The sequence below is a fragment of the Artemia sp. Qi Xiang Cuo genome, chromosome 1 (genome assembly GCF_049724085.1).
Source record: "Artemia sp. Qi Xiang Cuo chromosome 1, ASM4972408v1, whole genome shotgun sequence".
Taxonomy (NCBI): Eukaryota; Metazoa; Arthropoda; class Branchiopoda; order Anostraca; family Artemiidae; genus Artemia; species Artemia sp. Qi Xiang Cuo.
This window is the reverse complement of record NC_142794.1, coordinates 96,648,181-96,667,631: the sequence shown is the minus strand read 5'-3', so window position 1 is coordinate 96,667,631 and position 19,451 is coordinate 96,648,181. Positions and strand designations below refer to the sequence as shown.

The window sequence follows — 19,451 nt, the reverse complement described above, 5'->3', positions numbered from 1 at the left end:
CTCATCAGCACTTGATTCATAATACCAAATTAAGTCAATAGATTTTTTACATATCCTAGGGCTAGGCTTTTGCCTTTGCAAGGGTAGCAACTAGTACATCTAGAAACAAGGGTAAAAGGCACATAAAGCTGTATGCTCATCTAATTAATGAAGAAAACTGAAAATATACCTATATAGAAAAGTTTTTGATAGCTGACTATTCAATCTTTGTGTGTATAAAAAAAAATCTTCAATTAGCAACAGCGACATGAATGTATAAAAAATAATAATAAAATAAATTGACAGAATACAGTAAAAGTATCATAAATTTTTTTTAATCACAATAAAAGAAGCTGCAATGTATTGAGCAAACATTCCTATAAGAAGGATAGCCAGGGGCTACGGTCCTCCCTGGCAACTTTAATTGATGCCACATTTTATCAAACTAACTAGCTAATCCAAAATTTAAAATTTAGCGTATATGTTGACAATCAAGCCACCTTGTTGACTTATTAATAACTGTCATCCATTTAGTGACCAACAGTGAATTTTAGTATCCTTTAAAGATGCAAAAAATTGAATTTCTTTGACTTTTTTATCATTGTGAGGATGGGGGTCACCCTCTTATCCCCGGGATCCATGACTGACATAGCTAATTAACTCGTGAACTTGTCCTAGTAAAATTGTAAATGCATTAAATATCATGCCTGTGATGGCTTTTACACCCTTTTTGCTTAGATGTTAATTTTTGCTCCAGAATCTTTCACTTGACAAACACCTCCCTTCCAAAGTCAAGATTTGCTGGCCTTCTTTTTTTCTTTTTTCACTGAACCTATGTACAGGTAATGGTTTCCTGATATTAGACTATTATCTATAGAAATGTATAATCTGTAGATACTGAGAATAAATCAGTTATGCATCATAAAATAATTTTTGAATTTTTTCTAAGGTTAACATTGCTACTAAATGTTTCTCAATTTTGGAGGAAAGCATGAAATTGTTATCTAGAAAAAAAAACTAGATGTTCTATACAGCCCCAAAAACTGAAAAATTCATTATACTAATTGTACAATCTGCCAGATTGATGGAGGAGGACAGCTTCACAGCGTTAGTGATGTAAAACATGTTCAGGAGCTTCTGTTGACCAGATGTAAGTGCAATCCTAAGTATGGTGCTCTGAGAAAGGACTGTAAGCAACCAAACTTCCTACAGAAAAAAACCTGTTTTGCATAGAATTTTAACGCATAATTTTTTGGTCTTGTAATCTCAGTTAAGGTGTTCAGAATGTTAATATGCCATCTACACCTGCAAGAATCAGTAAAAGATTGGCAACAAAATGGAGTTTCTAATATACTAATTGTAGCATCATTTGTAGCAAAAAGGGAAGTACAAAGCGTAAAAGTGAGAATTTTGTTGCAATTAAAACAACAGAAAGGCAACAGATGTTTAACAGCATGCTGAAAGACTTTTTCAAGATATGCCTGCAGTGTTTGTAAGATCCAAAGACACAAATCTGATTCAGTTGAGTGCTAAATATTGCCAAAAATGCCTGCTTAACTTTTTCTTAAAAACAAGTCTGAAGAAGAGACTAACTTTTCTACCAGAGAACTTGGAACTGACGTTGAGGAAGGGAGAAAATACTTGTTTAGTGAACTGAGACAGATATTAAGCAACAGACAAGCTAGTTCAGGTCTTGAAATGAAGGTCCATGAAGTTAGGATACTGAAAAAGCAATTGAGTGTGAAGTATGAAAAATCCCTGGAAGTGAGTTGTAGTAAAAAGGGAGAGCAGTGCTTGTACTATCTGAGGAATAAAATATCAGTCGGAGCTCTGAGAAGTCAGGTTCAAAGTTCTTTGAAGAAGTAGATGATTCAGGTGTGTTGATACAGTCATACCTTAGATAGAGACTGTGAATCAAATGATTCTGACGGAGAGAGGGAAAGCGAATCATTTGCCAGTGAAGTGGTGAGGGACATCGCAGATGAAATACAAAATAGTGGTACTGAACCAGTTAAAATTAGAAAACATGAGTCATACAGGGAGTCATCACACATACAGGAGTCAGTCAGTATACAGGGAGTCATACAGGGAGTCATCAATATTCTGGACTGTGTAACTTCCTATTGTTGAAACCCAGCAAAAAAATATTTATGAACATAAATCTAAAAGTGAGTTTTGTTCAACTTGCTCGCATTCCTGCATGATGATTTCAAGGACCACAAGATAATACTAGCGAGAGATATAATGTTTATTTAGAGAGATATAGTGGAGTAAACTGAGTTTGGAGTTCAGTACAACATATAGTAACAGCATCAAACTTGGTGATTCCTGGAAATCAATTCTTAAAAGTTCTTTTTCCAAAGCTAACTTAGTGGCTTTTATCAATGAGTTTTGGTGCTATTTTGGAAGTAAAAATAGGAAATTTGATACTAACTGAAGGTTTCCCTGATTGTCGACGTGTTAGGATATTGCTCAGAAAAGGATACTTAGAACCTTTGTCTTTTCTTAGTCTTGAGTTTGCAAGAATACGTGAAGAATCAGACACATGTAGAGTTTTACTACTGATGAGGTTCACTGTATATGTGACCGAAATAGCTAGTATTTTTTGTGAAATTTTATCACTGTTTGTGAAAATCACTGTCTATTAAAAGGATTTTATCCCTATTTGAACTTTTATTTATCACTTATTTATTGATATAAATGGTGATGGTGATTTGCGGTAATTTTACGCTTGGAAGATTATTTGTTATTATTTCTGCTTATATTTGGCTTAATGGAACTCTTTATTTTCTCTGAAAATAAAGTTTTATGGAAAAAGTTTTTTTAAATTAATTTCTGTTCGTTTTTTATTTAGTCTTTTTCATGGAAAAAAATATATTGTATATTTTCGGTTTTTTCTGCAGAAATCCATAGTTTGGCTTGATATTTGTACGTTGGAGATATTTTTTCAACAACTTTTGTCCTGACATAAATAGTATTGATTAATTTGATTTTATACCTCATCAAATTGACCTGAAAAATAAAACTCAGTACCATTCTCAAGAAATTCTATCTATGCTCTTTGACAATTTCGATACACTTACACTCTTTTGATTTATTTAAGTTGTAAGAGCAAAAGTAGTAATAATAGTAGCCCCAAAAATTTGCAATTAATACCCCCAGTTGTTCTAGGGATATTGCCGAGTTGTCTTATTGCCAACCATACACACAGTGCCTTTTCATTTACTTTTAAAGCATAATGGGCAAATTGCATAATTGTGGGGGATTGACATTACCCAATATCTCTAACAACATATTTGCTGGACTGTTATACTATGCTCAACAGGATGTCTGTCTCAAAATTTTGACTGGATGTGTTTGGGAAATGAATAGGCTTGCAAGAAGGGCTGCTTGCCCTCTAATCTCTTTTTACTCTTAAAAGGAGCACTAGCACTTTTAACTTTGAATCGAATTAGCTCCTTTAAAGTTTCACTAATATTCCTAGCCATTATAGAGGGGCGCTGTCTATGATATTGGTTATACACCCCTTTGAAAGCATGCACGCATTTAGTTTTTGTTTTAATTGAAACTCCACCTAAATTTCCCTAAAAGTTTCACATTATAACGTCATGAGTTACAGTAACTGTAGAGGCAGTATTAATAGCTTACACACAGTACCTCTTGGCTAGTTCAAAATCCGCCACAACTTACCCTTAAAAGTCTAACTTAATAATGAAGGCCGTTCTTGAGATATTGCTTTGTCACGTTTTTGAAAATCCACATGCTCAAAGTTTGTTTGGATTTAGGTCAACATCCGCCTAAATATTCCTTAAAAGCTTCACTTTAATACTCTTAGCTTGCGAAGCAGCAAAAGTAGCAGCATGCGCATAGCACATCTGGTTCCTTCAACATCTACTTATAAAAAACACGCTTGTCTTCAAATATCAGTATATGTATATTAGTGACAATCCGCGGTCATTTGTTGTTGTTCAGCCCTACTCATGTTAATTTTTACTCGTTTTGAGTTTGACTCACTTATTTAATGCAAATCCACAATTGTGATTTGCTTTGTGCGGGTGCTAGGTCATGTGATCTTTCTGAAAGTGATGATGAGTTTGACCAAATAATGGCTTAAAAAGTATAGCTAGACCTATTTCAATTATATATATTTAACCAATTTGAAGCATATCAAAGCTTGCCAGTACCAAAGGAAACCTAAATGTATTTTTTTTAAATTAATGACCGGCAAACTTATCAAGGTATCAACGAGACAAATATAATAGCATAGTAGAAAGCTGAACTTAGCTGAGTTATAAATAAATAAATAAAAAAAAAAAAAAAAAAAAAAAAAAAAAAAAAAAAAACGAAACCACCAAACTAACTTTTGGCACTTATAATCTTGAGATATTCGTAATCAGAATGGTCGATTTAGTCTAATACCTCTCTTGGATCATTTGTACCCCTCAGACCACTATTTTGTCAAATTTAACTCTGGCTTCCCCCAATGGCAAACATCACCTTTAGTAGTTACAAAAGGCACTATAAATGATAATCTTTAAATGAACCTACTCCCAGCATTGTGCGGCCCCTGGTTGGGACCGACCCCCCCCCCATCCTTAGGCAAAAATTAAAAAAGAAAAGGGTTACGTCACTAATTCATATGTGAAAGTAATTTTTTTATTGGACAAGATAAGGGACCCTCAATAGGGTTTTTAGCTATGATGTTTCCAATAATACAGTTTTAATTTAGATCCAATACCGTTTCCGAGGGGCTACAGAAAGCCTTTGATATTCCTTTTACAAGAAGCTTAGACGATTAAGATTTACAGAAATAGCAATTACCATTCCTGCTCACTTCCCAGTTTTTTGTTGTTTTTTTTCAACACACATTTCTAAGTTTTTATTTCATAAAGAAATTATTATATATTATTTCATAATATCGTTCTTTATTAGGTTACAGCTAAAACTGCAATCACTAGTATCACCATTTTCCAGTCCTTAAAATAAAATTTCATTTCTGCTTATTTGCCTCCTCCTGGACTGTTATAAGAAGACCTACTGAAGATCCCCCGTGGATATACGAACCCAGTTAACTAAGATTATTAGAGGTATTTCCCTTCTATCAGATACAAGCTTAGTAGGATATAGTAAACATGGCATATCTCTCATTACAAGTGTTTCATTTGCCTCTACCAGATACCCTTACATGAGTTCTTCAAAATCGCATACAGGTATAAAAATACAGGAATTACACATAATATTGAGGAAATACAGGGGATAATTAAGAGATATTGATAAGGGGATAGCTATTGTTCTCAACGCAAAATTCGACAAAATTAATTTTAAAATCTTCTTTACTAGATAGATACTAGAATATGGCAACCATGGGATATTCATCATTGCCAGTGTTGTATTCACCTCTACCTTCAGTTTAATTACAATATTAATTTAAATGAATAATTAATCGATTTTATTAATTTAATTTAATTGACCTAATGAAGATCCCATAGAGGTGCAAGAACTAGTGCTGAGTAAGAAATAGGTCTATGGGATTGCATAATTTTTAATCCCCTTTCGTTTAGAATTAGCTTTTCTTCTGAATATTTACCTTCGCCTGACATCGTTATAAGAAGATTCTTTGAAGATCCCTTATGGGTGTACGAGCCCCTGTAAATATCAAATAGAGATATAAGGAATGCTGTCATTTTAAGCTTCCCACTCTATAAAATGAAATTTCCCTCTTTATTCACATAAAGTTTGACCGAACGTTTTCACTGCTGAAAATTAAAATATGGCATCTTGATAATCTTACCTGATAAGAAGAGCTGTTCAAGATCCCAAGCGGTTATACGAACCAAACTTGAGTAAGAAATAGCGACACATCCTCGCACATCAAGCAATCTCAGCTTTGCTGATGCTTTGACAATGCGCTCCAGCGCAAGGTCATCTATTCCAGAGTCATGCTTAGAGCTGACAGCCACACTAAGCTCTTCCAATTCTGGGAATCCTTGGGATAGAGCCTGAAAAATAGAAATAGTAAATAATAATTTCATTAGGTATTTACCATTAACAGGTTAACACTAACTAAGTAAATGCTGTATATCTGAGGGCTTGTCAAAGTAGCTTGTGAAGTAAGCATACAAGTAACAAGTAATTATTAATAATGAACACATAAATAAAAAAGCAAGCATATAATAGTAAGATAATGAGCAATCAAACATGGAATTAAGTAACTAAACTGAACAACAATAATAGTAAGTAAAGGCTATATAAAAGATATTTTAAAAGAAGTAAGGGAGGGGACGTATGTACACACAAGGGCGAATAAAAGTAAGCAGTAAATTTCTAACCTAAACAGGAGTAAAAAGAAGTCAGTAAAAACCCGAGGTTTGAAGACGCTTTGAGAGTGTTAACAAATTATTATCGATTACTTAAAAAAAAAAAAAAAAAAAAAAACATTCGAGGAAAAAATGGCAAAATAGACTTTTTCAGCACATGGAGCTGCTCTCAAGTTAATACTATGCTGTCGCAATTGTTACATAAATAAAGAATAGAATGCTTTAGCACTGATGATGACAGCATAAGCGGTAAGTAGGCCTACTAATAGGGAAAATTCCCTTGCGCTTCACAAGCAGTACCCTCAATATCCATATAGAAATCCTCTTTTCCCTAGGCAATCCCCCCCTTAACTTTGCCAACGTGGCACCACTTCAAAAACAAATTTCTGTAAAAACTTTAAAAAACCAAAATAACTTTTCACAAAAGATATAGAAAATCTGCCAGTGTGACACAAGGGCTGTAAATCAACGAGAATAAAACAGAAGAGACGAGGTTCAACCCTCTGAAGCATGGTCTCTCCTGACCCTAGCCATGGTATCGAGTTATCTCAGTCACAGTTATACTTGGTCTCACTTTTAGCTTAGACTGCTCCTTTAGACCACATGTTGCAAATCTCGCATAGTAAGGAAGTTACGCTTTAAGATCGTCGATTGCTTTGCGACGACTGTGATTTGGCACGTACGCAGGGGGGGGGGTCTCCGGACCCCCCCCCCAAATCTCTCGATTTTTTCCATAGTTTTCTGATACTTCTAACAGAAAAAGGGATTTGAAGGATTCCCCCCCCCCCCCAACGAAAAGAAATCCTGCGTACGTGTCTGCCAGGGTTTATCTATAATATAACCCAAACTATTTAGGACTTTTCTTTATTAGGATTAAAGTTGACTATTAAGCTAAAAAACAACATCAACAACAACAACAAAAAACTACACTTTTCCAGTGATTCTTATGAGCATTTTGAGCTTTGAGCCAAAGTGACTTTATAGCCTAGAGGGGCCCAGAGATCCAGCAATTTTAGATTCATGCTTTGTCCGCACTTTTCTATACTGAAAGTATCTGATATTTAAAAAAAAAATTCAAAGTTTTCAGTGAAATAGAGCTTTTAAAAGTTTCCGTGGAAACACCATTTTTTAAGGCTGAGAAAATAGATCTAACAAGGTATTAAGTTTACTATCGAAATTATTGGAAATACAATAAGTTTTAAATCTTTAGTCCTCAGTTCACCTAAGAGTGAGGATAACTTCCATAGGGTGAGATAAGATTTGATCACTCAGGATCACTAGACGTTTTAGGGATGTTACCTCTTTTTCTAAAATTGGGCAAATTTTCTCAGGTTCGTAGCCTTTGATGGTAGCTCGTAGCTTTTAACGTTTAACTTAATGAACCTCATTATATGAAATCAGCAAAAAAATTTTTTTTTTTATCAAAATTCTTTTTGGAGAATTTCGGTTATTATTGAGCAGTGTTACTCTTTACTTACAGTTCGTTTTGCAAACTTACGGGAACTTTGAAAAAGCCTGAAACCACCCAAATTTGGCGTTGGATCAAAATCAAAACGGCACCATTGGAATCAGAATTGTCAAAACCCTATTCAGGTAAATTACAATCCCCCCCCCCGCTTTAGAAAAACAAGGTCTCTCGCTCATTTGCATGTAAATCGTAGGAAAAGAATGATCCTGTATCCTCTAGTTAGACCGCATTACTTTAGCCAAAAAAGTAAAATAAAATCAACAATAGTAATGGAGAAATAAGGGTTTGACAGCCCTTAGCGGCAATTCAACAGCCTTTTTTCTCTAGTAATTCTAAATAGTTCATGAGAAATCATAAATAATTCATGGGATAAAAGTTCAACTCGCTGATATTGACATCAAGACATGGTTTTCCCGTTGATGATGAGTCAATTGACAGAAAGGGGACGTCAGCTGAATAGGGAAATCTTTTGAGCAAAGAAAAATCAATTTCAGTTGAAAATCTGTAAATTTGCTTGCACTATAGACAGGGTATCATATGAAAGAGGGAGACCCTACAAAATTTGCCAGGTGATCAAACAGTTCGTGGTAACGAACTGTAAGTAAGGAGCGACCCGGCTCAATGGTAACCAAAACTCTAAAAAACGGAATTTTGGTACCAATAGATACATCAAAAGAATCAGATTTTAATTCTGATTTCAAAAATATAAGTTTCATCAAGTTTAATCTTACACATCAAAAGTTACGCGCCTGAGAAAATTTGGCTGATTTTCGAAAAAAGGGGAAAGACCCCCTAAAAATTATAGAACCTTAATGAAATTCACACCATCATATACAGCGTATCAGATAACCCTACTGCAGAGGTTTCAAGCTTCTATCTATAAAAATGTGGAATTTTGCATTTTTTGCCAGAAGAAAGATCACGGGTGCGTGTTTGTTTGTTTTTTTTTCCCCAGGGGTAATCGTATTGACCTAGTAGTCCAAGAATACTATAGGGAGGCTGATTGGAAAGGAACTTTAGAGCTCGAGTTCCCATTTTAATAGAACAAAAAAAATGGGGTGCAGCGAGGCCCCCTCCAATACCCATTTTTTTCTCAAAGCCACTTACTTAGAATTTTGAGATAGCCGTTGAGTTTAGAATAGTCCAAAATCTAATAAATATGTCTTTTAGGAAGACTTAATCCCCCACAGTTCCCAGGGGAATGACTGGAAGATATGAACTTTGCCCATTGCTTAAATATTGTATTGGTTATTGGGAAGTATACAGACATTTTCAGGAAGAAATTTTTTTGTGGTAGGGGGGGGGGGGGGGCTGGAGGAGGGGTTACTCGGGAGAATCTTTCCGTGGAGGATGTTTCTTTGGGGTGAGGGACATTTCTATGAAGGGGGCGCCGGATTTCCAAGCATTATTTAAAAAACGATCAGAAAGTAAATTAAAAAAAAAAACAAGTACTTTCAACTGAAAGTAAGAAGTAACATTAGAACTTAAAATGAACAGAAATTATTACGTAGATGAGGGGGTTCTCCCCCAAGTTTATACTTCGCTCTTTACGCTATAGTTTTTTTTTAGTGCTTTCAAAAGAGCTATCTATTCAAATTAAACGGCCTTTGTGATTCAGGGGTTTGTGAATTAAAATTTTTTTAACTTTTAACGTAAAGAGCGTGGTATTGACTAAGGGGACAACCGTAATAACATATACGTAATAAAAAAAAAAACAATAAAAAAAAAACAAGCGATACGGCTCAATAGTAAGCGAAACTTTTAAAAACGGAACTTTGATGTCAATAAATGTATCAAAAGAATGGGCTCATAATGCTGATTCTAAATATATGAATTTTATTAAGTTTAGTATTACTCATCAAAGGCTACGAGCCTCAGAAAACTCACCTCATTTTTTAAAGAGGGGGGAAACATCCCCTAAAAGTGAAAAATTTTTAATGAAAATCACACCGTCAGATTCATCGTATCAGAAAACCCTATTACATATGTTTCAATCTCATATATGAAAAAATCTGAAACTTTGTATTTTTTGCCAGAAGAAAAATATACGAATAGAGAACTTCGTTACGTAAGTTAATTTTTAAATTATGTCATAACGAAATTTAAAGACAGACATTAAGCAAAAGAAAATTTAAAATTTAATGCAAATTTTTTTTACTTATTCAATGACGGCGAGCCAAAATAAATGATGCATTAACTAAAAAACAGTCAGAAATTAAATAAAAAAAACAAGTTTTTTAAACTGAAAGTAAGGAGCGACATTAAAACTTAAAACGAACAGAAATTATTCCGTATATGAAAGGGCTGTCCCTCCTCAACGCCTCGCTCTTTACGCTAAAGTTTGACTCTGTCTCACAACTTTATTTTTTAAAACAATAAAAAACTTTAGCGTAAAGAGCGAGGCGTTGAGGAGGGGACAGCCCCTTTCATATACGGAATAATTTCTGTTCGTTTTAAGTTTTAATGTCGCTCCTTACTTTCAGTTTAAAAAACTTGTTTTTGTTATTTAATATTAGAAAGAACCAACCAACCTGAATACCCTACACATGGTATCTTTAAACTTGTTCAACAAACTGCGGTAGTTTTTCAAGTTTTACTCGTGAAAGAATATATACCCAAATCATTATGTTTCCTGCACATATGCCATCTACAAAACATTTAAGGCTATGTTATCTGAGCTAGCAATTTTGCTGGTAACTTGAAAAAGCCGCTGAATTTATTTCTAGGTCTTCTCCTGTTGTTTTTTCCTATTGTAGAAAGATTTTTTTGTCAAGATGTGTTTGCGAAACATTCTCAGGTCATTGGAATAAGCCCTTTTCCCTGGGTGTTTTTGCCAGCGCCATCTTTTTTTTGGGTAGATTGGCACGCCATCTATAGTATCAATTTTCTATAGCGCCATTTTTGATTTCCTATTGTTAAGAAGCGTACTGGGAACTAGCAGAAGAGGGAAAGGAACATCCCGCAAGGACTTATTGTACCCACCGGTATTAAGTTACCCGTAAATTACGGGGGTCAGTTGAAGGGGTACTTACACTTCCCTTGTTCCTAGATTCCTTCATTCTGTATGTATTTAGCATTTGATGCTGATGGCGTGGACCGCTGGGATGCTCGTTTATTGTCCCGCTCTGAATTTTGTCAAAAACAGTATCGAAAAAGGCTTTTCTGCAGATATTATGAAGAAACATATGTCTGAATTTTTCACGCTTGCCCAGGTTTCTGAAGTAAGGAGGCAAATCTTCCAGTTTTGCCATCCTGGGGAAATTCAGCCTAAGATAGTGGGTACAAATGCGTTTATTAATAGTGTCTCCGATATTATCAATACTATTGCAAAGCATGATGCTGATGATGTTGGTCTGCCAGTCTTTGTTATCCGCCACCCTAGTGAAGTACCACTTATTCCTGCCCATGCTTTTTGTGCGTTGAGTTGCCGTGTTAACTCCTGTTTGTCTGAGCTACACTCGTTGTCTGAGTGTGTGAGAACTCTCCTGCCTGGAACAATTGGATGTCCTCCGTCTTTAATGCAAGAATGTACTGTCTCTTCAAAACCGTCCTATGCTGTTATTCTAAAAACCCACCTACTGACCTCAAAGATCCTATTGAGCGCAAAGAGACCCTTGATACCCTAGCTGTTCATTATGGTACCGTAAGTGTGAGATCTGATCCTGTCAAGAAAAGGTGGATAGTCCATTACTGAGATAAAGCCTCAGCCGTCTCTCTCACCGCCGCTTCAACTAGTCAGCTAAATGTATCCACTCATTTCCTTAATCAAAAAGTGCTTTGTATTATGAGTAACATTCCTGTTGTTAATCGAAAATCGCACCTTTCTAATATGATTTTTAGCACTATTAATCGGGCCCCCGTTAGAAATTCCGGATCATCCTACTATGAATTTCCAGATGATATTGCCTTATATAAAACAATTGCCTAGGGTGCGTGTTGGAAATGCGAGCTTTTTAAAATTAAAAGTTATCAGAAGCTACTTCCTAGATACTAATGTTGTCATTCGCCAAACCACATTGTCGGAAATCGCCCACTCCCATCGATTAATCAAAAGTGTTCACGTTGCGCTTCTGGACATTGTAACAAAAGTGATAATCCTTGCACTAAAAGCCCGAATTGCGCCAACTGCGGGGGAAATCATGTTTCCTATAGTCTCAGATGCCCAGTGTTAAAAAAAAGCTCTGAATAAGGATAAAAAATGATTGTTAGTGGCAATAGATTTCGCTTTGCTTCACTTAATATTAACGGAACCAAAGACAAAGATATTCTGATTTATGAGCTTCTTGATTATGATATATTTTACCGATAGAACCATTTTCTAGCTAAAGCCGATAAAAATTCTCCTAAACGATCACCTACTCACCATACGTTTGTACGGGAAGCTAAAAAAAACGTGCAGTCGACCCTCTGTGGGCCTTGCAACTCTAGTTTACCTTACTAAGAAATCTAAGATTGTTTCTTTTCAACATACTTTACTAAAAATAAAATGCGGTAATGTGGTCTTCCTTAATGTCTATATGTCATACAATCGCAAGAACACGTATTCTCTATCTGGTATAGCAGGTTCTTGTAAGCGACTCAGGACACTTCTGCTAAGAGTGACCAATAAGGGATTAAACTGGATCGTGGCTGGTGATATTAATGCCAATCTTCTGTCCTAGTCTGAAAGAAGTGACCTGTTTTTTGATGCTTTGCCTAGTGGTTATCAGTTAGTCAATAAAGATAAACAGTTTACCTACATTCATAACCGTGATGGTTCTAGATCAAAGCTTGATCATATTATAGTTTCAAGAGGATCTCTCGTGGTTAGTCCTGTCATTGTTTTGGATGATAAAATTGAAGATGATCACTTGCCTTTAACTTGTGAAATTGAGTCGCCTGCTCTACTGGCTTATATCCGTTTTTCTTACCATAATATATGGTTCGATAAGCTAAATTGGAAACGAGTAAATCCTGAAGTTTATTTGCATGTTCTTTGCTCGCTATTATCAAGCCTGAAAGTGCCTTTTTACCTTTTACAAGCCTCTGTAAGGTCACCGAAAGCTAAGATAAATTTAAATTGTTACTTTTGCCAGCTTGTGCATTGTTTGAAGTCAGCTACTTCAGTTTCAGTTCCTGTTGAACGTATTAGATTTGGCACCAGAAAACCGTTATGGAATGCAAGTGTGTGCCTGCTACCGTTTCGATTATCAAAATCAGTGATTTTGTTGCTCATTTTACTCGTGTTTTTTCTACATTTAATCATTCTATCCAGTCCATGTTTTCTTCCTTATTGCATAATACTGTTCCTTGAGTTCTTCGGCAAGTCCATATATTGTCAATATCTAGTGGTGATATCTATCGGGCATTTAAGAGTGTTAAGAAATCAAGTGCTCCTGATATGGATGGTCTGTGTTACAATCACTTCACCATTAAGTGTCCATTATTCTGAACACACATTCAGCTCCTATTCCAGATGTGTTTAGCCCAGTCGTTAGTTCCAGATAGTTTTCTGTCGGGAATCGTAACATCAGTTTTGAAAAAGGGAAAGGACGCAGACCAGTGATCCAGTTATCGACCAATTACAGTGTCCTGTTTCATGAGCAAGCTGTTCAAGTATGTCGTATTGCTTGACGTTTTGACTAAATGTGATTTTTTTTATTATAAAGTCTGGTTCAGAGCCGAGTTTGGTTATTTTAAAGCCCATCATATACTTGGTCAGTTGCTAGTCTCGGCAAAAATGCAAAAAAGACCAATTTATTTATGCTCGGTTGATATCTCGGGCGCTTTTGACAACGTTGTACATTCGCAAGCGCTTTATTGCTTAGTTAAAGCATGAGAAAATTCTTCCGTAGTAAAAATTCTTCAATATTGGTATTCCAATTCGTTGTTTTGGTTAAAATGGATGTCTGATATATCCGAGCCTATCTCAGTAAAGAAGGGAGTCAGGCAAAGTGGTGTGCTGTCTCCATATATTTTTAAAACTGTGCTTGCGGACTGTTTGCGAATGCTGTCTCCTACTGTGTTTTTTTTAGAAAATACTGCTATTAATCACATTGCCTATGCTGATGATGTTCTTCTAGTTAGTCATACTAGGTCAGGCCTCACAAAGAACCTAAATGTTCTGATTAATGCTTTGAGTAAGATTAGGCTTTCTGTAAATGCTTCAAAATACGAGTTTCTGTGTTTTAATACTCCTAACCCTGCTCTTTCTTTACATGTGGGTACAATGCTACTCAAGTGTGTCTCAAAGTTGAAATGGCTTGGGATTACTTTTTCTGATACACTTTCGACTACATGCTCGTCTCTGGTTGCTAGTGCTCTGCAGTGCATTCGATTCTCATATGGTAAAATCTGGCCTAATAGAGGGAGGTACAGCCACCGAGGCTTATGTAAACTTTACCATAGTTTTTGTTCTCCAGCAATTCTTTTTCTTTCCGGTTTGCAGGCTCTAATGCGCAAAAAAGACTGTCTTCAGCTAAGGAGAGGCTATTTTAATATTGTAAATTCCTGTTATATTTGCCAAGATGGTACAGAAATCACAAGATTATTTCTCATTTTGGGCTTATCGACCCTCTAGTGCTGATCGACCCCTTAGCGATTTACAACATCGCTAAGGATCTGATGACCAATACTCCAAGGAAGATATGTGCCAGTGACCCCCTCACTTATTTTTTTCCAGATTAGTGTTTCTATGGATATTGTTAAGTTATTTATGTTGTGTTTTCCTTATTATTTCCTTGTTGATAATATTATTTTGTTTTTCTTTTTTTACTCCGCATTTATTTTATATTGCGGGTCACAAATAAACTTACTTACTTACTTACTTACTATGTGAGGTATCGTGACTTGTGTCTCAAAAAAGAATAAAGAGCATCGATTTTGCGACTCCTTTCACCCGGTTGTAATTTGCTCAGTTATTTCAATTGTTTTAAACCACTTTTTGCTATACAATTTCGGACGGGTATGATCCTGATAATCATCTTTATCGTACACCTTTCAAGACAGAGATGGAACCTTCAAAGAAATTTGGCTTTGTTTGAGGATATATTCCTAGACATACCCGATTCTTTTGACTCAACCATGCACTCGCAAGCTATAGAAGGTTTTCTTCAATGTGGGATTATCCCACTCATCTCTATTTGTCGTTGGTTTGACCCCACAAGGGACCTATTAGTATATAAGTTAAGTTTCTATAGAAGTGAAAATAACTTGTGCCAAAGAGTTGCACGGTTTGACACCCAGTTCTGCAACTTTCAACCATGTAATACATTTTGTCACATACGAGACAATTGCTCCTCTTATTGGAGCAAGTCACTTCTCATATGTGAATGATAATAATCTGCAGTCACTGCAAATCACTATTGACAGTCTTTATGGTAGTTTTATATTGATTTATCAGTTACTTCTTAAATCAGTTTATCAGTTACGCCCGTAAACTTGCCAACCAGCTTCTGGTGACTGATATTATTAGAGCTCGGAGGTGGAGATACTTGAGCCATTTTCTCCATATGCAGGACACTCAGATCCCAAAAGCCACTTTACATTGGCACCCAAACAGAAGTCGAAGACGGGGAAGAACTCGGAACACATTGCAACAAACATACCAGTCTCTTCAACCCGATTGGGAAGACATATAGGCAGCTGCCCAATCCAGAAAAGATTGACGAAGTCTCGTGGATGCCCTGGCTGCCTCTGGCGGAAAATGCAGATCTAAGGTCTTAAAAAAATGGCATTTCTTATTTTTGATGGCGTTGCCCCTATTTATGCTTCAACGTCATACAAGTACCTTGGCCTGCTATACAAAATATCTATCAACACAGCACGATCCCTCACTATATGGGTCATACCGGGGGGGGGGGCTGAGGGGCTGGAGTAGGATTACTTACAGAATGCTACAGCATCGGAGTTTGAAAGAGCTGTAATTGTTACTTCAGTGACAGGAATTTCCTTAATTAAGATAGGAGTGGTTTCAGTACGTTTTTGAGCTGGGGTCTCAGTCGTATATCTTCTAGTTGTGGCATTATGCGAGACCTGTTTATTTTTCATTATAGGAAAAACTGAAAATGTCTCAAAGTTCTTTGATAAGGAATGGTCATTTTTATAAGAAAATGCTTACCGTTTAGAACCCAAATTAGTCTATTCTTGTTTTTTATTATTATATATATTTTTTTTAGTTCTGACAGGCGAACTAAATATATATTTTTTTTAGTTAATCTATAAGACAATGTATGTATCTCAAATTCCTGGCTTATTGCTACAGAAACATCATAAACAACCCATAAAATGTCCGTTCCGGCCCTACATGTCCGTTCCGGCCGTTCGCTACAGTGTCAATAAAACTTGCAAGACAATAGATTTAATAAATTTAGATTCAGAAATCTTTACATTCCAAAAGTAGATTTTCCCTTGAATTGCGTTTCACCAATGCATTTCTTTGAACCATATTGTTCATTTCGATTTTGTTTTATTGACACGGGAACACAACCCCGGTTAGAATTCATTTTCTCGGTCTTTTATACAAAGACAAGTAGCAGAACTATTACCCAACCTTGTGGCTGCACAAATCGAAAGTCATGCCCCTTATTGCCAGGCAGGCAAGTGGTTGCACAATCCATTGTGCAACCACACTTTTCATACGCAAAAAGTCCTTTTTAAAAGCTTTTGATATTGCGCCTGTTGAAGTTCCAATCAATTACTGCCTCAGAATCACAAAGGTTCTGACATCTGACTACCGCAATTCAAACAATTACTTTTTAAGGGAATGTTAATTACATATACTTTCCACAGATCCCAACTTTAAGACAGAAAATCCAGAATCTAGGGGAAAGTCCCAAGGAGTGACAGTCATAACTGCATTAAAAAATGTAGAGGAAGAGACACAAGAGGGAGATGAAGCAAATAGAAACAGAAGATGAAGCAATAGAATGAAATAGAAATAAAGGACAAGGAGGGGAAGAAGAAATAAACAGTGTTTCATAAATAGGCTCATAAGCATAAGGAGAAACGATAAAACAAGAAGAAGAAGAAGGGGAGTAAAAAAGAGTTCTACAAAGACAAATTGATACAGAACTAAGAGGACGACGAGTAAGATAACGAGATAAGAAATACAGAGGACTGAAATTCTTTTAAGTGTACTGATATATTCTTTATTCAAAAATTAAAGGTCGAAGACTAAAAAACATACCTGGTCTTTGGAAGAAGAGCTGGCTAACCGCATCTGAATGTTGGTTAACCGAAGGACACGTAGTTTTTTACAACCTCCTTGTAGCTTTTCAATGTTGATTAATGCAATATCTCTATTATAGTTTTTAACATTGGATAAATCAAGCACTTGTAAGTTATTGCAGGAGGCCTAGAAAAATGAAGCCAGATTATAAAATCGGATTTATATAGCCTGCAAACTGAAATAGCATATTAATGATAAATTATATGGTTTTCTTATACGGTTGAAATTTTACACCAGCCTATATAGCAACTTCTTCAGTTATATTTGTGATAGTTTTCTGCTTACTTTATCATCGTCATCAAAAATAATGTTCAATTTTTGTTTTAATCATAGGTGAATTTAAAAAGGTAAAGGCGATATGACATCTTAAAAATTATTTTTCAAGCCTGACTGACGTTTCCAAAAACAAATGGCCCATTAGCGAATTCTTCCCTATCTCAAGAATTTGTGGTTTGACCGTAAAATTTAACTGAAAAGAAACTGAAATGAAACTGAAAACTGAAAAGAAACTGAAAAGAAACTGAAAAGAAACTGAAACTGAAATTTTTATACGTGCCTTCTAAATCTACACTTTACTAAAAAAAAAAAACTTTTCAAGCTGTGTATTTTTATTTGTCATAAAACCGAAAAATACAATCACAACCAGGATTACTATAAAAAAGAGAAAAAAAGAGGATATTTTTAAAATATACACACTGGCATTCATCCCTGAAAGTCTTAATAATTTTGGATGTATTAAAGTTAAAAAAGATTGTTTTCAGGAAAGTGCAAAAATTATGTTTTGTTCTTTAAAAAGCACAGGGGGCACTAGCACTACTTCTCTTTCTGGTAGTTTCTTTTCGTTTTGAGTGCGACTTGTTTTTTTTTTCTTTATTGTAATTTCTATTCGTTTTGGGTTCTATTTATTTACTGATGGTGCTTTATGAAAAAGTCCCTTCACTATTTATGTTCATCTCTAGTTTAATATAACTCATTAAGCTAATTTTTATTGGTTTTTGATTGACAGTCTTTTTCATTGAGTAAGAAAAGAAAATTTGGTACTGTTGTATTATCTGTAACACACGCGCGATATTGTACAGCAAACATGCTAAAGAAACTAGTCAAGCAGGTTTCTTTCAACGGACAATTCCTATGCTGAGGATTGCAAACAGTGATTTATCACTGCGTTTAATATGTTTAAACTTTTGTTTTTTGGGGTTTAGGGGCAGAAAAGCATCTAGGTTAGGTTAGGTTACGTATTTACTGTATGCTCTGCTTTACCCCCACCCCCTGACGTGCAAATATATAGGCGAAACTTGTTTCTAAACAATTATATTTTTATCCTATTTTGTTTTATTTCATTAGCATTAACCAAACTTCACTTCTCGCATGTGTTACAGATAAAACAACAGTACCGATAATTTTAATTTTCTCGACAAGAATCCAGATTTTGGCTCACTATTTACACGTCGGAAAAAATTAGCGACAATTTTTAATATTAGTTGTACTACAATACTTTGGATTGACAGGCACGGGGAAGAATATTCAAACATATAAGTTGAAAATCTGCGGGATCTTTGCGGTTCTATAGGGCTGATGGAATTCTAACCCCACCAGGTTACTCCCTTGAGTACCGACAAATATTGATCAACTCCACATACCCCGAGAGTTTTAATTTTATTCCCCTAACTTTTACTTTGATACCACAGATTCACCCTTATGACAAAACAAATCTCAATTAGTTTAACATTCCCCCCCAAAAAAATCCTGAAGGTCCAACGATACCCTGAGTTTTTCAAGGGATATTGCACAGGCGTGCTTTTGACAATCTGACTAAAATAGTTTATCTGGATTTAGTCTTCCATCCCCCTCAACTTTACCTAAAAGTTTCAACTTAATGCCAATTCTATTCCTGAGATATTGCATCTGTTTCATTTTGACAACCTGAATGCAGTTAAAACCTTTTGATGTAGGTCAATAGCAGCAGTAGTAGTAGTCGTCGCAAGTAGTCACAGTTGCAGTTATAAGCAATCATAGCCACATGTAGCCGCAGTTGTAGTTTCAAGTTGTCGCAGTCACAAGTAGTCACAATCACTGTGTCAAGTATTCGCAGTCACATTCAAAGTAGTTATAGCCGTAATTAGCTGCTAACACAAGTAGTTGTTGCAGTCAAAGTCACATGCAGTTGCAATCGCAGTTCTAAGTAGTCAAAGTCGCTGCCACAAGCAGTTGGAGTCACGGTCACAAGTAATTGGAGTTGAAAGCAGTCACAAAAGGCAGCAAAGTCGTAAAGAGTCGCATTATTGGTAGTAGTTGTAATAGTCCTGAAAGATTCCCTTAGCCGCTCCTTAGATATTGCTGATACCCCCTTTTGGCCACCTACAAGTGTATGGTGCGGTTTGATTTTATTCAACATACATCCTAACATCCCTTGAAAGTTTTATCTTGAAGTCCTTAGTCATTCCAGATATATTGCAGATACGCCCTTAGGACATTCATA

General features: G+C 35.7%; 1 protein-coding gene across 2 annotated transcripts in view; it reads right to left on the bottom strand.

Moving 5' to 3' along the window:
• Window positions 1-19,451, bottom strand: part of LOC148956965 (uncharacterized) — a 113,193-nt gene that overhangs the window by 15,423 nt on the left and 78,319 nt on the right. For both annotated transcript variants that reach the window (XM_089087963.1, XM_089087969.1), the window contains exons 5-6: window positions 16,931-17,098; window positions 5,771-5,978 (exon numbers count right to left, since the gene is read on the bottom strand). In XM_089087963.1, the coding sequence (XP_088944089.1) occupies window positions 5,771-5,978; window positions 16,931-17,098 (376 nt within the window). The remainder of the gene's footprint in view (window positions 1-5,770; window positions 5,979-16,930; window positions 17,099-19,451) is intronic.